The sequence below is a fragment of the Ascaphus truei genome, chromosome 6 (assembly GCF_040206685.1).
Source record: "Ascaphus truei isolate aAscTru1 chromosome 6, aAscTru1.hap1, whole genome shotgun sequence".
Lineage (NCBI taxonomy): Eukaryota > Metazoa > Chordata > Amphibia > Anura > Ascaphidae > Ascaphus > Ascaphus truei.
This window is the reverse complement of record NC_134488.1, coordinates 100376248-100402021: the sequence shown is the minus strand read 5'-3', so window position 1 is coordinate 100402021 and position 25774 is coordinate 100376248. Positions and strand designations below refer to the sequence as shown.

Genomic DNA, 25774 nt, shown 5'->3' with positions numbered 1-25774 from the left:
AACATAACTTAACCAAAGAAGAGAAAGAGACAGTTAGAATTTTAGCTGAAAATAACAATATTGTAATCAAAGCAGCTGACAAAGGGGGGGGTCTGGTAGTTATGGATTCAAGTTATTATCAGGAAGAATCCAATAGGATCCTTAGTGATCAGATCACATATGGAAAATTGGAGAAAAATCCCACAGATCAATTTAAGAAAGAACTCTCCATTTTTATAAAGAAAGGATTGGAGGATGAAGTAATTTCCAAAAAAGAACATGATTTTCTCATGGTAGAGGAGCCAAAAATACCAGTGTTTTACTTCATCCCCAAACTTCACAAGGACCCTATCAGACCCCCGGGAAGACCGATCATTTCGGGGATCGGTTCCTTAACCTCAAACCTGTCTCAATTCTTAGATCACATATTACAGAAATATGTCATACAAGTTCCATCATATCTAAGGGACACCACACACGTGTTGAATGTAGTCGAAAAACTCACTTGGGAAGATGATTACATTTGGATGACATGTGATGTGGTGTCTCTATATACTATCATTGAGCACGAAACAGGTTTAAAAGCGGTTAGGATGGCACTGGAACAAGACAATGAAGTAAGTTCTGCACTAATGGAGTTTGTTCTGAGTGGTATTAGATACATTCTCCAGCACAATTACTTCAGTCATGATGGGCAGTTCTTCCTCCAGACGTGCGGCACCGCAATGGGTACCAGGTTTGCACCGGGCTATGCCAATCTGTTCATGGCCATGTGGGAACATGGGCAGATTTGGGGGAATAATCCGTTCGGTGCGGGCCTGGTGCTCTGGAAAAGATATATCGATGATGTGCTGTGCGTCTGGCGGGGCACTCAAAAAGAACTAGCTGAGTTCCAGGATTATCTAAATGCTAACTCCTGCAATATTAGATTCACTTTTAACAGTCATCCTGTGTCCATAAATTTTCTAGACCTTACCTTATACGTAGAGAACCATGTTGTGCACACAAAAACATACTTTAAAGAAGTGGATGCCAACACTTATCTCTTGGCGTCCAGTCATCATTACCCAAGATGGGTAGATAATATTCCACAAGGACAGGCCTTGAGAATAAAAAGAAATTGTTCTCAAAAACATGTATATGAGGAACAGGTTAATGATCTAAAGCACAAGTTTATGGCACGAAATTATAATAAACATAAAGTAGAATCAGCTATTGAGAAAGTGAATCAGATAGATAGAGCATTACTAGTTGACATAAATCGTAAGAAAACAAAAAAAGTTAAAGAAGGAGAATTCATACCATTTATTACAAAATATAATAGTATGGCCCCGGAAATAGCAAAAACCTTAAAAAAACATTGGGGAATCCTTCTGCGAGACCCCATATTACAATCCATTTTACCCCCACAACCCCAGATCATTTATAAAAAAGCTAATTATTTAAAATCTTCGTTAGCACCAAGTTGTCCAAACGATAGATTGAAGCATAAACCTTCCAATTGGCTGTCTGATTTTAAAGGCTATTTTGTATGTGGAAAGTGCACGGCCTGCAGCTTTAGTGAGAAATGTGCCAGCTTTCATTCTGTAGTAACGAATAGAACGTATGAGATTGGTACATTTATCAACTGTAAAAGTAGGTTCTGTGTGTATCTTCTGCAGTGTCCATGTGGACTCCAATATGTGGAAAGAACAGGAAGACCACTGACACGCAGACTAGCAGAACACATTTATAACATTAAAAGAGGTCTGGAGACACATAGTGTCTCCAATCACTTCAGAATAGCCCACAATCAAAATCCCAAAGGTTTAATATGTAAAGGAATAGATTGTCCTAAACCGAATTGGAGGGGGGGCGATAGGTTGAATTATTTATCCAAAAAAGAAAGTTTTTGGATATATACTTTAAAAACCTTAGCCCCCAAGGGTTTAAACATAGAATTCGATCTGGCTTCATTTCTAAAAGAATAAACAGAGTATATGCCCTTTTCATTTTATTTTGCAATAATGCCCTTAGACCTATTCACACAGGGTTGGTCCGTTTTAGCAAGTATAGATTTTATTAGGATGTATATATGTACTAACATGTTGTATCACGTTTAGTTGTAAGTCTGCTGATTATGGTGTATTTGAATCCCAAGGTGTCAATTCCCTTAGATACTCATTGGTTAATAGCAGACAAGCATACACTAACAGGTGTTGCATATTAGTTCATTACTGGCAAAGTTAATTATCCCTAGAGGGTATTTAAAGACAGATCAGCTACAACTCCTCATTCCTTTGAGAAAGTGGCGTGCCTACGTCACGAAACGCGTTAGGGTGGGAGGAGCTAGGATCCCGTGTGAGCAGTGCAGTGCAGCATCAGTGTTTGAAAGGTGAGGAGTCTGCCAGAACCCTTGGCTGTAAACCGGAACGCAGCCAGGTGAGGGGAGAGACTCTATCAGAACCAACCGGAGGAGTTATGCTGTGAGAGAGCCCTTCTCATCCGGAGCAAACACAGGAGGCACAAGCTGCGGACGGCATCCTTACGAAGTGTTAATATGCATGTACATATGTGAGTACATGTGAGTAAATTATCCATTGTTTTTAGTGCAGGTTTACCAGCCGTTTTATAGGCTTGTTGAAGCCGTTTTTTATAATTAAATTTGTGACCCCCTTTGTTTGTTATTGTTCAAATCCTTGTCTGGGGGCTCGTGGAGTTCGGGGGATTCTGGGAATCACGAAATCCCAAGAGACGAAGGAAGCACCCAGGAGATTCGTGGTGTATAAGAACGGAAAGGGAATAAAACACAGATTGTCTCCACTGTATCCTGAAAGAAACACTCCTGTAAGTGTATTCAGTCCACACTGGGGAAGTTGTTAGTAAGGGGTTAACATCCAACATCAGTAGTACTGCGCAATGGTGTACCCTTGTATCAATTTCAGGTGTATTGAAGAGCTGCAGCAGTGAAGAAAAACTACAGCAATCCACTTCAAGTTTTGGACTTTGAGACACTCTTTAAAGACTGGACTGTTTTCAAAAGGACACAGTGACTCTTTAAGCGCCAGGTATCCTCCGTTTATTTTCTTGGTCCTGTATGCAAATTGAGATATTTGCTTTGTGGGAAACCTTTGGCAGCTTTTACCTCTTGTTAATCACAGTTGGTTTTGTTCACGTGTATGTCACACATTTATAGGTGTAGCGCTTGAGTTAGGGTATCACAACATTTTATTTATTAAAGCTGTCTCACATTTTAATCTGGTCTGTTACTGTTACATGCACCTATAATATATATAATCTTTAATTGTGCATGCAATGTCTTGTATATTATGTACACCCTGTTCACTTATGTAACTATGCGTTTGTAACCATGTATTATTTGTCATCATAACCCTATGCCCAGGACATACTTTAAAATGAGAGGTAACTCTCAATGTATTACTTCCTGGTAAAATATTTGATAAATAAATAAATATTCTCTTCACCTCTCTCCTGGAGGAAGAAATGTCTTAATAGACTGGTCATTCACAATACCATGACCTACAGACCTCCCAGCAATTGTTACCAATTGACATTTAAAAACACAGTCCCAGCAAGGACAGACTAAGAGACTGAAAGGTCTGGGGGTACAGAGCCAGAGGGAAGAAGGGGAACCAGCATTAACTATGGATAGTGAACATAATGAACTACAGGGGATTGACCTCACATCTACCACACTGACCATGGCACAGGAAAATGTCCTGAAAAAAGGACTCCTCTCCATCCTGTAATATTAACCTATTTTAATGGGTTAAAGATGTTAACCTTTTTGGTTGCAAGCTGGCATTACATAAGATGTTTATGTAACAGGGTATGTCCATCTGTACCTGTTTCTCTCCACATAGTGTATCTGCTATGTAAGCCATGTTACGATCCTGGCATTAGAAGGTTAATCTGAAAGTGAAGGAAGGTAGGTGGTGCCTCATGGCCTGTGTACAGCTTCTTGTAGGTTGGTAAAGTCCATGAGTCAGGCCCTTCCAGAGGTTTCTATGCGGGTAGCCAAAGTGAGTGATCAGTCTTCTTCTGAGCTCCTCAGGGAGTGAGGAGGGAGAGAGAGAGTCTTCCTCTCAGCCTTGGAGAGAGAGGAGGTGAGGTGTTGAGCTCCCTGCTCCTCAGGAAGTAAGGTGGGAGCTGTGAGTCTTCCCCATGGCGGGGTAAGCTTGCTCATTTTAGGCTGGCTAGCCTAAAGACAACATGAATGAGAGCACTAGTGATGAAGGTGCACCATCTAGAAAGCCTTGGGCAAGTAGAGTGTGATATATGCTGCTAGAAGAGCTGATGCATAATGCCCTGCAATAAAGTACCCTTCAAGATACCTCTGCCTCTGGGGTCAGTTCCTGGGCAGGAGGGAGGTAATTGTGTAGTGATGGGGGCTGACACCTACACTTCGAGGGATCCATCACTGCTGGAAGCGCTGACACCACCATGAAGAACCCAGAGACCTGTGTGAGCCAGTCCTGTTCCTGTCTCTTTACCATCTGGCAGACAACTCAGACTTCCTGCAAACCAAAAGGTAGAGCACCATACAATTGTAGTAATGCGCCCAATCCCATACACTGGTCCCTAAGTGAGGGGGTGGGGGTGTTGGGGGGGGGGGGGGGGGGAACACATGTTACATTTAAAAGAAGAAAAACATTCAGTATCCTGCCTGATTTTATGGCCTCTGCTACTGACTTAGACAATTATAGAAACCTGATAGCCCTTCTAGATGAAAGCAACAAAGAGCTGGGACAAGGCTCATCCACTTCATTAAAGCCCAAGAGTTGATACAAGCCACCGATTAACTCCAATACCAACATTGATATGTTCCTCAAACTGGTAACCAAAGACCTAGAACAATTACCAGCTAAGGGTGGTCAGGAGAACATGACCCCGCTAGAGAGGAGAGCCTTGTAAGAGTTAATCGATCAGAAAGGCATTATCATAAAACCCTCAGATAAGGGAGGCAATATTGTATTAATGGAAGAGGAGAAATATTGTAAAGAAAATCTAAGACTCTTAAATGATAGGGCTTGGTATGAGATCTTACAAGGAGATCCTACAATCACTTATTATAAAACACTTCAGTTAATTTTGAAAAGTGGTTTATCAAAAAAGGTGATCTCTGAGCGAGAATATAACGTTATGTTAGTGAACAAATCTAATGTGGCCACATTGTACAGTATCCCATAGTTGCATAAGGATCCCCAGAACCCACCGGGCAGACCGGGTATAGACTCGTTGAGCGAACATGCCAGTACATGCCTCGATAATATCCTGAGGCCTTTGGTGACCAACTTACCATCACATACAAAGGATAAATACCAATATCCTTAAAAAGATTGATGGGGTACAGGTTTCGGCCAATATGTTACTGGCATCTTTAGACGTAGAGTCTCTGTATACTAGTATACAGTACCCAGTAGGTTTGGCAGCAGTCATTCACTTCCTCAGAGTAAGAAGCTCAGAACACTATGACCACAATCAGTTTGTAGTGGAACTCCTTGAGTTTATGTTAACACACAATTGTTTCCTGTTCAAAGGTAAATACTACCACCAACTCCAGGGAACGGCCATGGGTACCACCTGTGCGCCAACGTATGCTAACATCTACCTGGGTTGGTGGGGGAAGAGGTGAAAGTTTTCACTCACGATATGTCAGAACACACCCAGCACATCGACCTTTGGTCGCGCTACATCGACGATGTGCCGGTGGTGTAGAATGGCACAAAACAACAGTTTCATACCTTTGTGAATGTTTTGAATCAAAACACGGTCTGTCCGTTTCTTTGTTCACATACCATTCTATTGGCTGGCTCCTTCGCGCCAACATTCTTCTGCGGACTGAATTGTTTGTAGGTAACCATGGCGATGGTGGAGTTAAATAGCTGCCAACAGCAGTGACCTGCCCACCCTCGAAGAATTTCCAAGTACGGAACAAAATGTGCGTCGGGCGATGACGCGGTATGTCAGTAGCGCAACTGAGACACAGGTCTAGTCGGATGTGTGTGTAAACACTGGGCAACTTGGTCCGTGCACCTGAACTATACTATATATCCTAGTCAGCTAAACTATGATGTCGGCCGATTGAGGAACCCACTAGATTCAGAGAGAGACGCAAGGTCTGTATCAAAGAGGGACCCCAATACACGCTATATCGCAGGAAACATAAGTGATATCTGTAGGCACTTTCTGTATTACTCACAGCAATATTTGTTCAAACATTTACCATGATTGCCATATTGCTTCATACTATGTAATATGCTACATTATAGTGATTGGTAGTAAGACCAGACATCTTTGGGCAATTCCTTTTGCAACTCTCTAATTTCAATCAACAACTCAAGTATACCAAATTTAGATACTTTAAGGAAGTAATAATATACTAATAACCCAAGGATTCAGATGAGAACAGCTGAATCTTTAGATACAATGTTGCAGGAAATATAAGTGATATACATAGGCATTTTTATTGCTGACTGTGATATTTGTCTAACATCTACCATGAAGCCACTGTAGCCACTTTCAGCAACACTAGGCATCTATCTACAATTTTCATAGCTGTACTCTTAGTGCAAACATACGTAGGGACTATACTCCCCTTTGGTCTGCACTAAGCAGGATTTATATTCATATAGGACCTAGTACAGTGTACTAACTCAGGATTAAAACAAAATACAGGGGTGCCCAAAGCTACACCCAATTGACAAAACATATATGGTAATAAGTATAAAGTTAAATACTTCAATAATAATATTTTCTTGGTTATTTAGTTAGATCCTTTGGCCAAAGCATCATAAGCCTGCATACCACACTAAGGAATAACCAAACTTTGCAGGTCCTAACACTACACTGTGAACTCTTCCTTTTACCTCTGTATGAGGGGAAAGAACCATAGTAGGTCCTGTTCTTGCAGCAAAATGAAACTGGGAATGTGTGTGTTAATCAATTTCTGACTGGTAACAGTTGTATGAAGGTAGGTGGCACCTCCCCCCAGAGCTCACTCCTCACCTTTTTAACTTGGGAGGTCTTTTCATTTTGCTGCAAGAACAGGATCTACTATGGTTCTTTCCCCTCATACAGAGGAAAAAGGAAGGGTTCACAGTGTAGTGTTAGGACCTGCAAAGTTTGGTTATACCTTGGCGTGGTATGCAGGCTTATGATGCTTTGGCCAAAGGATCTAACTAAATAACCAAGAAAATATTATTATTGAAGTATTTAGATTTATACTTATTACCATATATGTTTTGTCAATTGGATGTAGCATTGGGCACCCCTGTCTTTTGTTGTATACATTTTTCACGCTCAGTAGCACTCTTTTTGACATAAATATATATTCATGATGTGGTGGGTGTAGGAGATTGAGCTAGCTGGGAATGTGTGTGTAACTCAGGATTAAAGACTATATCCTTTGTACGTGAAAAAATGATGTCTTTTCACTTATGGTGCAAAACACACTGACGCTTACTTTTGGGATTTTAAAACTAGTGTTTTCTGAAAAATATTCAAATTGATTAATTTTCAATATTAGTTGAGGTGAGTGCGTCACTAGGGACTCTTTTTCTCTCGTGTGGCACTCCTATTGACACACACACACACACACACACACACACACACACACACACACACACACACACACACACACACACACACACACACACACACACACACACACACACACACACACACACACACACACACACACACAGTGGTGGGTTTGGGTTTTGAGCACCCAATCCAATTTGAGTGTTTATTTTTTTACAGAATCAGGTAGGGGGGTCGCCTAAAGATGAACTGCATTATTTTTTTATTTTTTTTTATCTCTGACTGACCCCATGGCTCCTGAGAAATGTACCTTTTTATTCACGAGTATTTCTGGTCCCCTTTGGGAAATCAATATGGTTGCCATTCAAATCTAATGCCCACGGGCTAAGAGGAAGCTGCAGTGTCATGTGAGAGCACGACACCTGTTCAACAACTACTGCAGCCATCTACGATTTTTATTTTCATTTTACCAGCACATAAAAGGGCAAATATCTCACGACCCGGGAGTCCCTCGGATCTTAGAATAGTGGCGTTCAGCTGGAAGGGACCCCCAGGATCTGATTCGGCAAAGAAAGGGATTGCTGCTTTAAAAGACAATTTTTAAGATAAACGTTTTATTTACAGATCTCCTCCAAATATTTTAATTAAATGAAGCATGAGCAAATTATTTACCATAAAATACTCCCTAACGCTCAAAAGCTCTTACTGATATGTAAAACTGCCATTTTAAAGCAGTGGTTCCACAGAAGCCTATGTGAGGTTTTCATATAATGTTAATATCGTGCCCCCCGATTATGTGCCGCTGCTGTAAAAAAAAAAAAAAAAAAGTTTTAAAAATTAGGATTTTCTTCATTTCCAGCTTTTGAGGTAATGTTTAGACTGTAGAAAAGGAAGGCGTATATTGCGGTTCACTGCAACAAAGTATCGGCGCCAGACTGCAGAATGCAGTAAACAACCACTTTACTAGACAAATGCCATGAGATAAAAAGTAAAAGGCAACAATCCTCTAACGCGTTTGCATTTGCCTAATAAAGTGGTTGTTTTCCGCATTCTGCGTTCTGCAGTCTGGCACCGATACTTTGTTGCAGTGAATCGCAATATACTCCTTCCTTTTCTACTTTACACGCATAACTGAGGCGGAGTTCTACGTGGCTTGGATTTTGTGAGTACTTTCATCAGTGCAATTCCTCATTAGTGGTTGCATATATCAGAGCATGTTCATTATGTTATATGTTTGCAGACAGAAGGAGACAGGGGTCATGACGAAGCAAAACCCTGCGAAACTAGTAGAGTCGTTGCTAGAATCCTGCTGACCCCACCTGTACCTGATTGCACCCGTGATCCTCCTGCATCGTAGACAGGAAGTGTGCCACGAAACCGGAAATGATGCGATGGGAGAGAGATCTGAGGAGGGTTGTGAGAATAGGAGAGCAGTATTCACTTTTATTACATGCCCACTATATGTTTTTATGATGTACCACTGTCCATACACCGATCTAAGGCTGCGCTTATAGTGCCGGCACTGCGACGTCGCGAAAAAACAAATGTATTGCTGCCGTCGGGTGCGCTTATAGTAAGAGCGACGGGAGCGACGCTGGCGGCGCGAATTTGTGAAGCCGGTCAAATTTGATTTTTCAGAGGCTGTCGCCACATGTGACAGCCTCTGAACCAATCAAAGACCTGGTAGCCTGCGACATTGCCGGAAAGCGAATTACAACTTTCTCTAGCGGCGACGGGTGACGTCATCTGTCGCAGTCGCGCACACTTTAAGCGTGGCCTTAGAGACAACACACCATTGAGAGAGGACTGAGCACAGGACCTCTCGCACCATTGATTTTGCCACAGTTTTGGAGATGCATTATATTATCTGAAAGAATGTGAGTCCTGAATTCAAAGAAATCTTCAACACAAAGAAATATTATCATAAACATTGTTGCACTGTACTGTATTTTTATTTTTTCATATACCACCGATTGATTTGCACTCCCCTTCTGTCTGCAAACACTTTACCAAGAGGGAACACCGCGGACCGTTTCCTAAAGGGGTTTGAGCTGCATTTCTTTAGTCACTTGATTATTCACTTGTTGCACTTGCATATTTGTATATATTCATTGAATGTTCACTCTTTTCACTAGTATATCACTTTCACTGGCATTACCTCCTCTGGGGAGCGCTGTTTAACGTTTTTCTGTCACTGTTATGTTATATGTATGATAGTTCCTAAACACTGATCATCTGTGAGTCGGTCACGTGACACTTGGGGACGCCGACAAATCTGCACTGGCCAGTACTCCGTTTTCCTTCTTCTCGGTAGGCGTTTGATCTCTGGAGCACATACTTACCTAGCAACCACTCAACTTCCATTAATATGGACATGATTTCATGATGCTCACAGCCACTAAATAAGAAACTCCATGATTTCCTGTTAATAGCTACTCATGTTGATTTGGGACTGATTTTTAATTGCACCGATATATTTTCTATGAAGCACTGAAAATGGACTTTGTCGCACTTGTCCTAATCTTTAGACTGCACTGGGCTCTGAAGGGAGCTCCATTATAACCTCCCAGGCACCTTATATTTCAAACGCTTATCTCCTCAACGGAACATCGTATTTAGAAGAAACATAAAGACCATATTGGAAAGGGCAAGAAGAGATCACTTTAAGTGAAAGTTAAATGCCAAAAAAGGGGATCCTCGCTGGGTACTGTTTTAATGTCTTCGGCAACAAGTCAACCTGTATAGGTGACGTTCTTGAAATGCACCAATATTCTGAACATTGTGTAGCCCTGCTTCCTAGCGAACACAGGCCACTACCATATGCTGTATTACCTGTAGGCTCACAGGGCCTGAGCCTCTGCCACGGAGAGCCTGGGGTACACACAATATCTACAACTTGGTGCAGCGCCTCCACCTACGACAGCTTCCGCCCGAGGGGAAGTGGGTCTTCGCAGGACTTATATACAACACACCCACACACAGCGATATCCTTTAACCAATTAACTTTACTTGCATATACCATAGGGATTATACCAACAGGTGTCCCTCCCTAGAAGAGACACTATACTCGGCGTCTCGTGAACGCTCCCGCTCCCTTCTCCCTTCACCGGGTGATCCCACCCCGTGTCAAGTTCCCCTTGGGAATAGTTCCCCCACCCTCAAGTGAGTCAATGGATGTGTATGAGTGTGACTGCGCAGCCACTGTGTCCTGAATGAAGGATGGTACCGTTGGTGCACTTTAGAATTACCTGCCGGGCACTCCAGTACCCGGTGCGGCTACAATCTTCACAAAGGATCAGCGTGGTGTAGATGACGTCAACCTTCGGTGTCTAGGGCGATCCCACCCAGACATGCTGCGGCACGATAGCGGGGTTTGCGCCCAGACCTCCCGCCAACTTAGAACTGTCCCAGCGGTATTAATGTGGCAATAAGGGAACCGGAACCTGACTATGGCCAGTCCCCAGTTCTGCTTGTCTCTACAGGGACTCAGGGCCTAACTGGACCTGGGGCATGCGGCCTACGTAGGGGGCGGTCTGCCTCCCCACACCGAAGCTCCTTCTCCTCTCCTCTCCGACCAACTCTGAACACTCGTGCGCGCAAACACTTCCTTTTCCTCCTGGTCTCGCACCTTATTGGCCCAGGCGCATCACGGGACCCGTGGGGGCTGCTGGGACTCGTCGTGCGCTACCTCCTTTGCGGGCTTTTTTACCCTCGCTCTGCGCATGCGCAACCTCTGCTAGGCTAAGTTGGTGCTGGTGCCAACCACAACATGGCGGCTCCCTTGCACGGAACCTCCATTATCGGAGTGTTCCCTACTGCAACATTCCCAACCATACAACAAACGAGTGGAAAAAGGGGGTCCCGGCTACAATTGCATAGCACATCACATACGACAATTAACATTGCCTGGAATCCTAGGGGGACATGCATTTGTAGGGATTGCCTGTAAGGTTTTTGTTTTTTTAGACATCACTACATATCCATCTGCCTGCGAAACATAAAACCAAAGAACACTTTATCCAGCAGAAATTAATGGTCTATGGTTCCTGTTTAAGGGTCCAACAGATTAAAGTTAATATTCAGCAAGCGCACACAGCAAGCCTGACTTGCACATTTGGGACCAGCAGCATTCTCCCTATTTTACATTTTTCAGGTGTAAAAGAATGAAGAATTTGATGGAATGGTTTATCGGTGTGCTCTATTGGCATTGCATTTAACGTTAAGTTACAAGTGACTATTTTTCTGGTTGAAGCAATGAACCCCCCGGAACGCAAAATTGTTAAGTGGCTCTGAAACTGTGGAGTTGCTGATGTTCTTGTGCATGAATTAATAGACCCTTCTTCTGATGAAGTTAAAAAAAAAAATATTCTAGCTGTGCAGATTGATGCTTTAAAGTGGTAAGTATGCTAGTTGGGAATCTAGCAAGAAGTCAGCAGTTTTCAAGAGTTTGGGGTTTGTTACTGAAGGTGTAATGAATTTTAAATCACACTAATGCAAAAAGCTGTGTGCTGCTGCGACATAGCGCTTTATTTAGCAAATGTTTTGCTTGTAATATTCCAACATAAAAGCTGTCAACGACTGCATTAGTGGGATTGATAGGTTCTGAATTAAAATGAAGGGTAAGGAATACAATATACAGTATTTATACAGTATGAATGATAACGCTTTGAATGATGTTAAAGGGGCAGTGCTGTTTTGGATAAAGTAAACTTATGGCAGTGGTTTAATTGATTAAATGTAGATGTGTGGCCTTTTTAAAAATAAAAACATAAACAGGTATAAGTATTTTGAAATAATTGTTAAACGTTTAAATATTGATTTGTAGATAACAATGCTTTTGATGGTTTTTACAATGTATAATGTTTTTTGTTGATAGGACTGTTTGCTACTTCTCGATGCCTCAGGTAAAGTATTACCGTTGCTCTGTCTTGTTTGCAAAGTAATTATGGGGTCATCATTATTCAAACAGTTAAATATAAGTAGCTTGCATCCACTATTCCTGATGAAAAATGATAAATATTCCTTTTTTCACAAAATACAAATAAGCCAGCTACCATAAGGGTGACAATCATTACACTGATAATTAGTTTAATTTTTGAATGGGACTCAACTGCATTGCCATTTACCCATGTTGCTAGCTGGCACAGATATACTTTATAATGGGAAATGCTCTGTTACTGCCACATTTGCAGCTATCTGTCCATCCGCTTCTGTTGGGAAATGTCTTGGTCAATATGTACTTTTCCACAGAACAATAACACATTTTACTAACTCCCCACCCTGTAATCTGAAACTGGTGAATATTAACAGAAATCTCTCTGTTTATCTAGAGTGGTGACTCATGTGACGTAAACATAGATTGGGCCACATAAACTCACAAAAGAAACACATGCATTGGAATGCTGTAAAGCCCATGATATCCAAGAGCATACATGTATTCTGCAAAAGAATTCACTGGTTATATACTGTAAGCAATCTATTCACCAAGTGGTGAATAAACCAATCTAATGCAGGCAGCAAAGAGCAAATGTGTGCAGCTGGTAAACAATAACCTCTCAGCTGTTATGGGTCATAAAGATCTCCATTACAATTAATTTGTATCCCAATTTTACACAGGGTTGATTAAATATCTGTCTGCAATGTTGTTTGGATATACAAATAACGTCTACATCCAGGGGTGCTCAACTCCACTCCTCGAGATCTACCAACAGGTCAGCTTTCTGGATATCCCTGCACACGTGGTCTTCAACTGGGCCACTGATTAAGCCACCTGTGCTGAAGCAGGGAGCCATTGATTGAGCCACCTGTGCTGAAGTAGGGACATCCTGAAAACCTTACCTGTTAGTAGCTCGTGAGGACTGAAGTAGACCATACCTGGTCTACATTGTCGTTCATAATGATCATGCACCAACACTACTCATCCCAACATCTAAGCCTCTAAATGAGGTGGACATAAAGGCAGGAGCTGCATATTTAAGTCTGATTTCAAAGCAGTTAGGCTCCATCAAACCCCATGTGTTTAAAGGAAGAATACACAGGCTGGCCTCTGTTATTACAATGGCACATAGCCAAATCCCCCTGGAAGAACTACTCTGATGCCTGTCATGTGCTTTCCACTGAGCTCTTGCCCAACGTGTAATGAGATTGATCTCTGTTGACATTTTGTATTTGTGAAGTTGGAGATTATTTCAGAATGCACGACAAGTCTTTTACCTCTGTATGTTTGTGAAAGATCGACAAGGTCATGTGTGCAAGCCTTGCTTGGTTTTAATCCCTTCACTGCCAGCGGAGCTTGCAACAGAATGCAAAGCAATATGCTGCAAAACCCCCATAGCATTTGTGTGTAATACAGCTGTATCATTCACATTATTTTAAATAGAGATCTTTATTTTTCGAATTAAAGTTTGCTTCCATCGGGAATTTTTTCAGAAACTAGGCCGGGACCCGAATTCCCGCAGCAAACAGAAGCAGCGACTGTCTGGCGGCCTGGGTACCACTTGCACCACCGTCCGGCTGGACCTCCTCACACTCTCGTCCCCCCCGTCTTGCGGGGGTTAGCGGCAACATAGTTCCGCCACTGAGTAGTTGAAAGGTAAAGTTAAATAAATAAATGAATACTGCATGTTTTAAGGCCCACATGAAAGTAGTATTTGGATATTTGGTTTTATAAGAATACAATTAATGCTGCAGAAGGCTTGAGCAGCCAAAGATTAGAATAGGAATCTGCTGCTTAAGGCTGCACTTCTAGTGCCTGCGACAGCGCCCGAAAACAAAACAATTGACTCAGTCGCCAGCGCTTATAGTAAGCTCGACGGAGCGACGTCGCGTCTGGAAAATTGGTAGCAGGTAAAATTTGATTTCCCCGAGGTTGTCGCCACATGTGACAGCCTCTGAACCAATCAATCACCCTGTTGCCAGCGACGTAGCTGAAAGTTAAAGTATAACTTTCGCTACTGGCGACGTCATCCGTCGCTTCGCTGTCGCGCGCACTATAAGCGCAGCCTTAGTTAACTATTACCGATGATATTTTTTATGGCCCATATATAAATGATAAATGTATGTTTTGTTTAAGAGTCTGTGTTTGTTAAAATGCTGCACAGTATAAAAAAAGAGTTAAACGTATATTCTAGGAGCAAGCTGTAAGGCAGCGGAGGCCATCGGAAAGGCCTCTAGGTAGATTTGTTTCCAGCCCAAGAAAATGCAGGGCCAGTGTTGAACATACATGTATTTTTTTTTTTTTTTTAATAAAAGATGCAGTCCAGTAATTACAAATAAATATAACTGTATACAATGTTTCCATTTTGTGTGAAGCCATTTGCCGATTTCACAGACAAATGGCCAATAATGAGCAACAAAGAGACGGTTTCCCTGGAAACTCAGAGCAACATAAAAAGTAACATTAAAGAGACCTTGTATTAAAGCTGCAGTTCAAGCAATATCCTATGTGTGTGTTTTTTTTTAAAGTTCTGTACTATGAGAAAATATTTGTAGCATTTTTTAAAAACAATTTTTAGACATTTTTAATGTATTCTAAAGTAACAAGCATTTTTGTGTCTATGGAAACCATTTTCAAAATCACGCCCCCTTCCCCTTCTGACAGGCTCTGGAGCCCCGCCCTCTCTCTAGCAGTGCACCAATTGTATCTAGTGTCTTGCCTGGTCACATGATCTTCCACAGAGAACTTTGGATCGTGGGTACTGTTTTGCAGCAAAAACTGAATTAAATAACCCTGAGCAAAGTGATCTATTACAGGAGAACAGATTGATCTGCAACTTTGCTAATCACTTTTCACCGTGCAGATTGTATTGATGCACATATTGAATGGAAAAAAAAAGGCAGCTTGAACTGCAGCTTTAAAGACTACTGGCTGCAAAACTAGAGCAAAAAACTGCGGCTTGTTTATTAAAGAAAGAGGTCACATAGGACAGGGGGTTCAACTCCACTCCTCAAGACCCACCAACAGGTCAGGTTTTAAGGATATCCCTGCTTCAGCACAGGTGGCTCAATCAGTCCCTGCTTCTGTCTTTTACTGAGCCACTGATTGAGCCACCTGTGCTGTAGCAGGGATATCCTTAAAACCTGACCTGTTGAGGATTGGAGTTGAGCTCCCCGGCCATAGGATCCAGTGGGATTTTTTGTTTTATACATATGGTGCAATTTTGTTACGTTTTGCCCTGGTTTTGCATCCGGGAGCCTTCGATACATACCCCACCTGGCATTCATTCCTATATAAATGTATGAAGTCAGGGAACTTTTTAATTTCTATAGAAAGGGCATGTTTGTGGTCTCTTCCTCTATATGGTTCCATTTCATTGGTAGACTTTCCCCATACCACACACCCTGGATCTAGAACATAACCTACTCTTATTCTTGTAGCGTTGCAATTAGGGGCATTTGCAGGAGACGAGTTAACATAGTTGCACTGCAGTAATATTACACACTAAGGGGACACATTCCTGGTTTGTGTTTTAGGACTTTCACAAGCATGTTCAGCAGCAAATTTTTTACACTTGAAACTCCCATGTCTTCTCATAAATACATTAAAGTGTCTACTTCGTAAAGTCTACCGCCTGCAAAGCAAGTGAAAAAAACCCCCAACAACAACAAGACCACATTGATCACTGAACTAGAACCCCAATAAAAGTTATGGAATATTTTTGTTTTGATGAATCTGATGCAAATCATTGGCGCGGCTTTTCCCTAGTTTTGCAGTGGAGACTTTAGTAAATATCCCCCCACGTGTTACACACGTGATCATCACATGTCTGTGTCCAGCATCAACTTTTGTTTAGTGGTCTCTGTTGTCCAAGATTTGTGTAGCAGTCATAACGTATTTTTACATAATTTTAAACACGCACACATGGATCTGAGTCTCACAGAAGCAAAAGTGAATCTCTTTAACTCAAATGTTATGACCTCCGTTTGCTCTGATGTGTTGGTTAGAACAAAAGAGACGTTGTGGCTGAAGAAGCAGGTTGAAGATGGGAATGTCTATTTCTTTGTCGGGTGGAGTTCTGAAAGTAGCATTGTTGAGCATGATGTGATTTCAGATACAACTTTCTTGGGAAAGAGATTGTACTGTATCCAAGTGGGTTCTAAAGAGCAAGGAAATAAATACACATTTAGTCCATTCAGTGTAGAAAAGTGCTTGCAACATGACTTCAATCAGTCTCTAATGCGAACACGTGTTTCTCAGCTTTATAGACTTTGATCCATACAGGTGCGCCGACGAGTATTCTAAAACTTGCCTTAAACTTGCCTTGGAAAATCTGGGGCTATCACCAACAAGATCCAGGTACATGCTGGGTACATGCTGCAAACATTTCTGCAACATTTCTGCAGAGACTAATGGCCCATCGGATTAACACAACAGGGGTCCCTGGCAATCCCATTCAGTTTGATCCGATGGGCCATTAGTCTGTCTGCAGAAATGTCACTGAAATGTTGGAGCATGTAACCAGCATGTACCCAGCATGTACCCAGCATGTACCTGGATCTTGTTGGTGATTGCCCCAGATTTGTTTTAGAATACTCGTCGGCACTACAGTATATATCAAGAAGTCCTTAGTCATAAGACTACTACTGGTGCTGGAAGACAACTTCTAGCCCATCGACTTGAATATAAGGTGTCTACCAGCTCTGGAAGATATCTTATGGCAGAAGACCGCTTAGTAGTGACGTCCCTTTGTCTTCTAAGTAGGAGAGAACTCTTGTGGTAGTATGCAGGGCTCCTCAAAGAGGGCCTTCAAAATATCATCTTCCATTTCCAGTGTGGAAAGCAGATTTTACTATCCATCTTACTGTATATTATGGTGAATAAGCCAATACTATATAAGATATGCTTTTCGATTGTTTGTGACAACAACCAATAGTATCTTCTGTTACTCTAAGTATCTCTAATCCCAAATTCAATATGCAGTGAAGCTGTTTTCCCCAATCATGGAAAAGTATTAATTGCATTCTTCTCCATCACAGGAACATCTTCACAGCATTTAGAACAGAGACCTAACTGCCTGGGTTTGCATTTATCTGGAGCACTGTGCTATAAATGCTAATATAAAAGGGCTGTATCTCTTTGGTACCTGAATGAAAGCAATCAGCATAAAATGATTCTTAATTTATCATCATAATAATAGGCATATTTGTGATTCAGTTACTATTGAAACACACTGGCGGGAAGTTCTTATGTTGAGCAATACTCACCATTGTAGCACTCAGGAAGTGAGAGTACTGCATCAAAGCACTGGGAAGGGGCAGGGTAACTGCAAGTTTGGTTTGTGCTCCGGCAGAAAAAGGTGACGGTCTCCAAGTGATGCACTAGTGCCTCTGGGATTTCCGTGATCCATAGTTTCTTCCCCTTGTACAGTACCCGGCTTCGCTGTGCAGGTATCTTACATCTAGCTGTGCCGAGAGCAAAAGATACGAAGAGGAAAGAACATGACAGAGTAAGAAAAGGTATACAAAAGAAAACTTATCAAAATATGGCGCTCCAAATAATCAGATGTTAACCAGTGATAATAGTGTAAAAAATAATACACAGTGATACTTATGCAAACATATAGGAAGATGCAGCTATGACCCGGTTGAGGTTTGCTCAGTCAATCCTCGTGGTGTATAGTAGCGATGAAGTCTCCGGGAAGCGCAATATATGTAAAGAGAAATAAAATAGTGATAGTGCAATATTGTAAAAATTAAGCTCAAAAAATGATGACACTGCTCTCTATTATATACTCACAAACGTGTGAGGTTTTGCAGGCACATAAAGGTATCTTTTTGGGACGCTCTTAGTTGTCACTCAGTCACCAGGAGATGCAGAAATCAGTGTTTCATCATGATGAAACCTATGTGGTGAAACGCGTAGAGTGACGTTTTATTCCTGAGACGGCCGGAACCCCAGGAAGCGGACGCGGCGGATGACATCACTTCCGGTTGATTGGAACGCACCGGTGGAACGCACGCCACGAGAGAGGGGAAGCGGAGATACCATCCACCCGGCCTTAGAGATCCTTTGAGATCTAAATGCTTGCTTGTATCTGAAACCATGTGAGTGTAATTTGTTTTACCTACCATTTATAAACTATACATACGGTCTGCACTATGTCCAGTTGTATCTTTTAAACAAGGTCCCTGGGAGTCCATTCATACGGGGAAACACTGATTTCTGCATCTCCTGGGGACTGGGTGACAACTAAGAGCGTCCCAAAAAGATACCTTTATGTGCCTGCAAAACCTCACACGTTTGTGAGTATATAATAGAGAGCAGTGTAATCATTTTTTGAGCTTAATTTTTACAATATTGCACTATCACTATTTTATTTCTCTTTACATATATTGCGCTTCCCGGAGACTTCATCGCAGAGTAAGAAAAGGTGACAGTTGAAAGATACAATGCCTCCAAAAGAGGAAAGCAAATTGAATTACAATGCAGCATCTTTGTTCTCTTTTAGGGAAAGTGCAGTTATCATGTTCCTATTCCCAGCATTAAAATATACAAACAGCTTATGGTTGCAATGCTAATGCATACAAATGTAAGAGCCACTGTACACAATATAACATGGCTTACTGGAATATGACACGAACAAAAAACAATGGCTATTTTTTAACAGTTAGGGCAGGGTTGAATGTTTAAAAAGAGAACAAATCAAGATGGCGGGGCTGAAAATGAAAGAAATCATGAAAGAAAAGATGTTCATCACAATATCTTGTTATAAGATATATAGTTACCGTCTTGGCCCGAATATAGTACGGTCTCGCACACAATACGACCCTAAAGTTTTGAAGGTGTTCTACATGAAAAATAAAAGGTGTTAGGCTGCACATATAATACAAGTGCAGTTTTTGGAAGGACATTTTTAGGAAAAAAACATAGCACTATATTCAGGCCAATACAGTATATATAAATAATAATAATCATCATCATCATCCCTTGTCGGTCCGCTGCTTGATGAAGGCCTCTCCCCAACGGTCTCTGAGGTACTGAGGTTACAAGCCTCTTCTCCAGGTTGTGCCAACAAATGTTCTGATTTCATCCTCCCATCTTACTTTGGTTATCATCTTGGTCTTTTAAACTCTCTTGCAATTCAGTTGAGTATCATCTGGGTCCAACAATGATCGTTTCTTCTTGCGATATGTTCGGCCCACTGCCATTTTAATTTCTTCACTCTTGTGATGATGTCACAGATTTGTTTGGTTTCGAACCCATTCATTCTTTTTTCTTAACTCTTCAGGTAATACCCAGCATACATCGTTCCTTACTTCTTTGCGTTCTCTGAAGCTTCTGAATTATCTTTGCATTTAGGGTCCAGGTTTTACATCCATATGTCGAAACTGGTTGAAAATGTTCCTCTTGAGGCACAGTGGAAGATTCCCTTGAAATATTGTCTTGTTTCTTCCAAATGCGCTCCATCCCATCTTTATTCACGTATTGATTTCATTCAAAAGGTTCCCATTCATTATTATTTGCTGGCCTGGGTAGACATAGTCTTCAACTTCTTCTGGTTCTATTCCATTTATTCCATTTGCAGGCTTGACACATTTGTTGAACATCTCTTTGGTTTTGTTCAGATTCATATGGAGGTCCACATTCTTACTTACTTCGGCAAGTTCTCAATTTGTTGCTGGAGGTCTTCTGGCAAAAATAACAATGTCATCTGCAAATCGTAGGTGACTCAAATATTCACAGCTGATTTTGATTCCTATTTCTTCCCAATCTAATGCCTCGAACAATTCTTTAAGTGTTGCCAGGAAAAGCTTAGGTGACATGGTGTCTCCCTGCAGCACTCCCTTTCTGAACCTTAACTTGCTTGTATCTTAAAGTAATCTAATGGTTCCTGTGGCATTCTCGTAAACGTTATTTATAATAGCAATGTACACTTCTTCAAAACATGGCCTTAATACATCTCGGACCGCTGTGGTGTAGACAAAATCAAATGTTTTTTTTCGCAATATACGAATCCTAAGCTGAATGATAGATCATATTCATTACTTTGGGAAATCACTTTTCTTACAACTTGGATGTGGTCCATTGTGTTGTATCCACTGCGAAATCCCGCTTGTTCTCTAGGCAGGGCAAAGTTCAGGGATACAAAAACATGATACTTTTTCAACATTTATTTATCCACAAACGATTAAACATTCAATATCCATGTGTAAAAAAGTATATGAACCTTTAAATTCAGTGCCCCTTGAGCAGCAATAACTTCAACAAAGCGTTTCCTGTCACTTCTAGTGAGTCTCTCACATCGGTTTTATGGAATTTTGGCCCATTCCTCCTTACAAAACTTCTACAACTCAGTGATATTTGAGGGCTATGTTGCATAGACCGCTCACTTCAGGTCCTGCCACAATATTTAAATGGGGTTTAGGTCCGGACTTTGACTGGGCCATTCTAAAATGTGGAATTTCTTCTTCTACAGGCATTCTTTTGTAGATCTGCTTCAGCTTCAGCTCATGGACGGATGGCCTGACATTCTCCTCTAGAATCTTCTGATACAATGCAGAATTCATGGTTGTGTCAATGATGGTAAAGCAGCCCAAAACCATCACACACCCATAACCATGCTTGACAGTTGGGATGAGGCTCTTCTGTTCTAACGCAGTTTTGGTTTTCGCCAAACATAACGTTTCTCCTTGAGGTCAAAAAGTTCTACCTTTCACTCGTCTGTCCAGAGAACATTGTTCCAGGAGTCTTGTGGATCATTTATGTGCTCTTTGGCAAACTTCAGATGGCAGCAATGTTCTTTTTAGAAAACAGTGGTTTCCTCCTGGCTATCCTTCCATGAACACCATTCTTGTTCAGTCTTTTTCTGATAGTTGAGCCATGAACACTCATATTGGCCAAAGCGCGAGTGGCCTGCAGATCCTTGGATGTTACTCTGGGGTTCTTTGTGACTTCCTGGATGATTTGCCGGGTTGTTCTTGGAGAGATTTTGGTAGGACGACCATTGCTGGGTAGTGTGACTGTGGTCATGAACTTTCTCCACTTGTCTGACAGTAGATTGCTGGGGACTCAAATCCTTGGAAATGGGTTTGTAACCCTTTCTAGACTGATGAGCATCAATAACTGCTTTTCTGAGGTCCTCAGAGATTTATTTTGATCGTGACATGACGTGTTTCTACATACCTGTATGGTGAAGACCAAACTCAGTGGCCCAGTCTCTGAGCAGGGACTGATTGAGCCACCTCTGCTGAAGCTGGGATATCCTGAAAACCTGAGCTGTTGGGGGGGCTTGAGGACTGGAGTTGAGTACCCTGATCTAATCTCCACTCTCTTACCTCTGCAGGCAGGGCTCTCAGACCACTTCCCATTTGCTTGACAGGAGACCTTATTTAATCCATCCAAGAAGAAGTTCTTTTTGCACAGATAATAGATCACTTCAGAGACCGCATACTCCTCTTTTTCCACTGCTACAAGATACCCGTTTGTTATCTCTGGAGGAGGCGGGCAAAATATTTCTGAAAAAGAAGCAATAGCATATTACCAGGAGGCAATGCCAGTACCTTTATTAGTAAAAATCTAGTCCCCAGAGTGTAAATAATATGGTTCAGCACCGGGGACCCCCTAGTTACAATCCTGTAAAAAAATGGGGGGTTGATGAGGATTGTTGCTTTAAAGTATTGTGACAGAAACCAGGGGTTGGTAATAAATTCCATATATAGGGCTCCCAGGATACTGGACAGCTTCTATCCTGGTTAGGCTGGAAAGTGCAGCCTCAGAATGCATGCACTCCATCCCACAGTTTGGCAGTTGCTAGAACTGAGGGATGCAGACCAGAGTTTGTCTGCTGCCTGATTTCTGTCACCTGTCCTGCTAGATAGAAATGAGGTATTTAAGGCTGATTTCCTGGTTCCTCTCCCCTCTCCCCAAGAGACTGGAGGCAGGAATGCTGCTGGAAGCAAAGAAGGGAAAAGCCTCTCCCCAAACAGGTTAAATCATTCTGTTCCTTTCTCAAATTGTAAAGTTCCTTATTTTTGTTTGTTAAAAGCGGGCAAGCCGCCCCAACCCCAGTCAGGGTGAACCTCGGTTAAGTTATTGCTCAGATGAGCAGAGTTTTGTTTTGCTTGTGTTTTGCTTTTGTATTCAGTGTGGCAGTCTCAGTGCCTGGGACTGAATAAACCAGGCAGTAGCCTGCTTAAAAGAACAGCACGTTACGCCTCGTCATTTAACCTACCCTAAGAGACCGTGTTCTAGCAGTCCTGGACAGACGGCGGAGCCCCTGAGTAAACCGTTTGTCACAGTACGTTTAATGTTTAGACAATCAGAAATATGAGTCCCTTGAAGTGATATTTTATGGGGTCTTGTGGCCTCCTGTTAGAATAAAAGTAGAAACTGTTAACTTACGTTTGCATGTTGGAGCTGGATGAGACCACTTACTGTCCTCCAAGCACTGATTGAAACCATGCCCTTCCAGCTCATATCTGTATAAAAAAAACAAAAATTGCTTCAGAGATGTGTTGAACCCAATCATCTACAGCAGGGGGGGGGCTCAACTCCAGTCCTCAAGGCTCCCCAATGGGTCAGATTTTCAGGATAGCACAGGTGGCTCAATCAGCCCCTGCTCAGCTTCAGCACAGGTGGCTCAATCAGAGGCGCAGTCGAAGACTGAGCGTCTGATTGAGCCACCTGTGCTAAAGCAGGGACTGATTGAGCCACCTATGCTGAAGCAGGGCTATCCTGAACCTGACATGTTGGGAGGCCCTGCGGACTGGAGTGGAGTCCCACTGATCTACAGTATGTAAAACCAATGTGTGCTCTTACAAAGTGAAAATAACGGCAGCCTAGAATCCAACCGGCAACATTATTTTTTTATCTCGGAAGCCATGCATAGATTGTGATCCGCAAGCTTTTCCTACGCGTCTATGACTGTGCACAAACAAGCAAATGACAACGTGTCTGTTCAAGACATGCAATCATAGTAAACACTGAACTTATACATTCATATTCAAAAGTGTAATAATATTTATATCTGTCACTGTCATAGCATCGTGACATCTGTCCCTTTAAATACCGTGGTATATTCTAAACTGGAGGTGATGCAAATGTTTGTTTGTTTTTAGGCTTTCTTAAGATCTTGCTCTGTTCTCTGTATTATATTATTACGTCCATGTAACCAATAACCGTTAGAATAGGAGGGATACATTTAAAGTTTAGTTACAATGGAACATTATTTCTAGGCATGTGTGCACAGAGTATAATGTATGTATTTGTCACACTAGTATTTATTTTTACTTGTAACACTTGACCATGTTTTCGCTATGATTCTGCTAGCCTCACAGGACTGCATGAAAAGCAAAGCATTGCTGAGAATCCTGTTGTCTGGTAACCCAAGGCATCACATACCGGGGCCTGTAACCTGGGAAGCAGGGGTCCCCGAGGCTGAAATCAGTGCGGTTCAGGTCAGGAGACCCCCTGCTCCCATACACTATTATTAAAATTAACATTTAAACTGCACAATTGCCCGTAAGAGCCGTGCACGGAGAGGTAGTGTCTCCGTGCAGCTCTTCCAGGCTGCAGTTGAAACAAACATTTTCAGAGCAATAAGACTTAGGGGCCTATGCAGAGAGCAGCGCTTTTGAAAATTGGAGAGGGGAATAAAAAGTAGGTTTAATGGAGAGTTTAATTCTCCATATGCAGAAATGGGCGAAATCCGCTATTTTTAGCGTTACTGCATGTGGAGAATTGTAAATGAGGAGATGCGCGCAGCTGAAAGGGAAAAAAAAAATCGCGCATTTTTTTGTTTTTTTTCCTATAGCCGGCGACCTCCTGTTTCTTGCCAACTTTAGTTGGCGGAGCAAATAGTAGAATTTCTCTCCATTTTAATGGCGAGAACAGCCACTAGATGGCGATCGCGCCTTTCTGCATACGGCAGTTTAAAAGACTGCAGAAATATAGGGTCTCGCCAACCGCGCGGCGCGTTTTTCAAACAAAAAAAAAATTGCGCTTTTCTCTCTTTTCCCCTCATCCGCTACTTTTCCCCCACGCTTTGAACCTCGCGGCTTATTCAATGACGCGGCTAATATATGAATTTTTCCCGCTTTCTGCTCTCCCCCTCCCGAGTCCACTCTTCCGCGCCCCCCGCGAGCTCGCTGTCACCATCCCCCGCGAGCCCGTTGTCACCATCCCCCGCGAGCCCGCGCTCCCCCTCGCAGAGTAGCAGCGTGCTCTAGCATTGAGGCACTTCCTGCCTGCTGCTTGCTAGAGCGTGCGTGCACTCCTGCGTGGACGGCAGAGGTAATGTGAGGTGCTGGGGGGTTAATGTGAGGTGCTGGGGGCTTGATGTGAGGTGCTCAGGTGTTGATGTGAGGTGCTCAGGTGTTGATGTGAGGTGCTGGGGGCTTGATGTGAGGTGCTGGGGGCTTGATGTGAGGTGCTGGGGGCTTGATGTGAGGTGCTGGGGGCTTGATGTGAGGTGCTCAGGGGTTAATGTGAGGTGCTGGGGGGCTTGATGTGATGTGCTGGGGGTTAATGTGAGGTGCTGGGGGCTTATAGACGTGTGCGCCTTATATTTAGGTGCGGCTTATATTTATGTGCGGCTTATATTCAGGTGCGGCTTATTTATGTTCAAAATAATACATTTTTTAAAATTCAATGGGTGCGGCTTATATTCAGGTGCGGCTTATAGTCCGGAATTTACAGTAGTGCGATCTTACATTTTTTGACCACACTTTAAAAAAAACTGTGTTTTTTCTTAGTGGATTTCGTTTTTACACACATGTTTTATAGCGCGGTAAAACAATGCAATGTCGCTCGCCAATGTACTGAAATTATCGAGGTTTAGTGAATAGGCCCCTTTGTTTTTAATTCCTTCAGACTTGGATGTAAAGGCAAAGCTATTTAAAGTCATGAGTGCAAGTTTAAGGAAAATAAACCGCATTAGTGAATGTCACATGCACAAAGTAGTACTCTATCGCAAGTGATATTTTTATTAATTGCACGTTGGAGGGTTTTAGTCACTTTTTTTTTACCCACCATAACTTAATATGTGGTTGAAACCTGTCCCAGCTTCAAATTGTAAAACCAGTATAATTAAGCTCACACTGATGAGACCCAAAAGGTTGAAACAGCTGTCTGTGGGTAGGTTTACAGGCTATGCACTTCTTTAACCCAGGCCGTGCTGAGAAAGCTGTGTAATGCGACTGGCATAAGCTTATAGGGATCCATGTTAAAATGGGCAAGAAGCAAAAGATGACACCCCGTCTGCTCATTTGCATGTCATTACCCAGAATCCCTTGCTGCTATGGAAGCATTGTATGC

At 42.2% G+C, this 25774-nt stretch overlaps 1 protein-coding gene across 1 annotated transcript in view; it reads right to left on the bottom strand.

Annotated features, from left to right (window-relative positions):
* Positions 1–14733: 14733 nt before the first annotated feature.
* LOC142497499 (beta-2-glycoprotein 1-like) overlaps positions 14734–25774 on the bottom strand; it is a 39116-nt gene continuing 28075 nt past the window's right edge. The window contains exons 5-8 of the mRNA XM_075605356.1: positions 22862–22938; positions 21796–21975; positions 17725–17922; positions 14734–16616 (exon numbers count right to left, since the gene is read on the bottom strand). Of these exons, the coding sequence (XP_075461471.1) occupies positions 16513–16616; positions 17725–17922; positions 21796–21975; positions 22862–22938 (559 nt within the window). The 3' untranslated portion in view covers positions 14734–16512. The remainder of the gene's footprint in view (positions 16617–17724; positions 17923–21795; positions 21976–22861; positions 22939–25774) is intronic.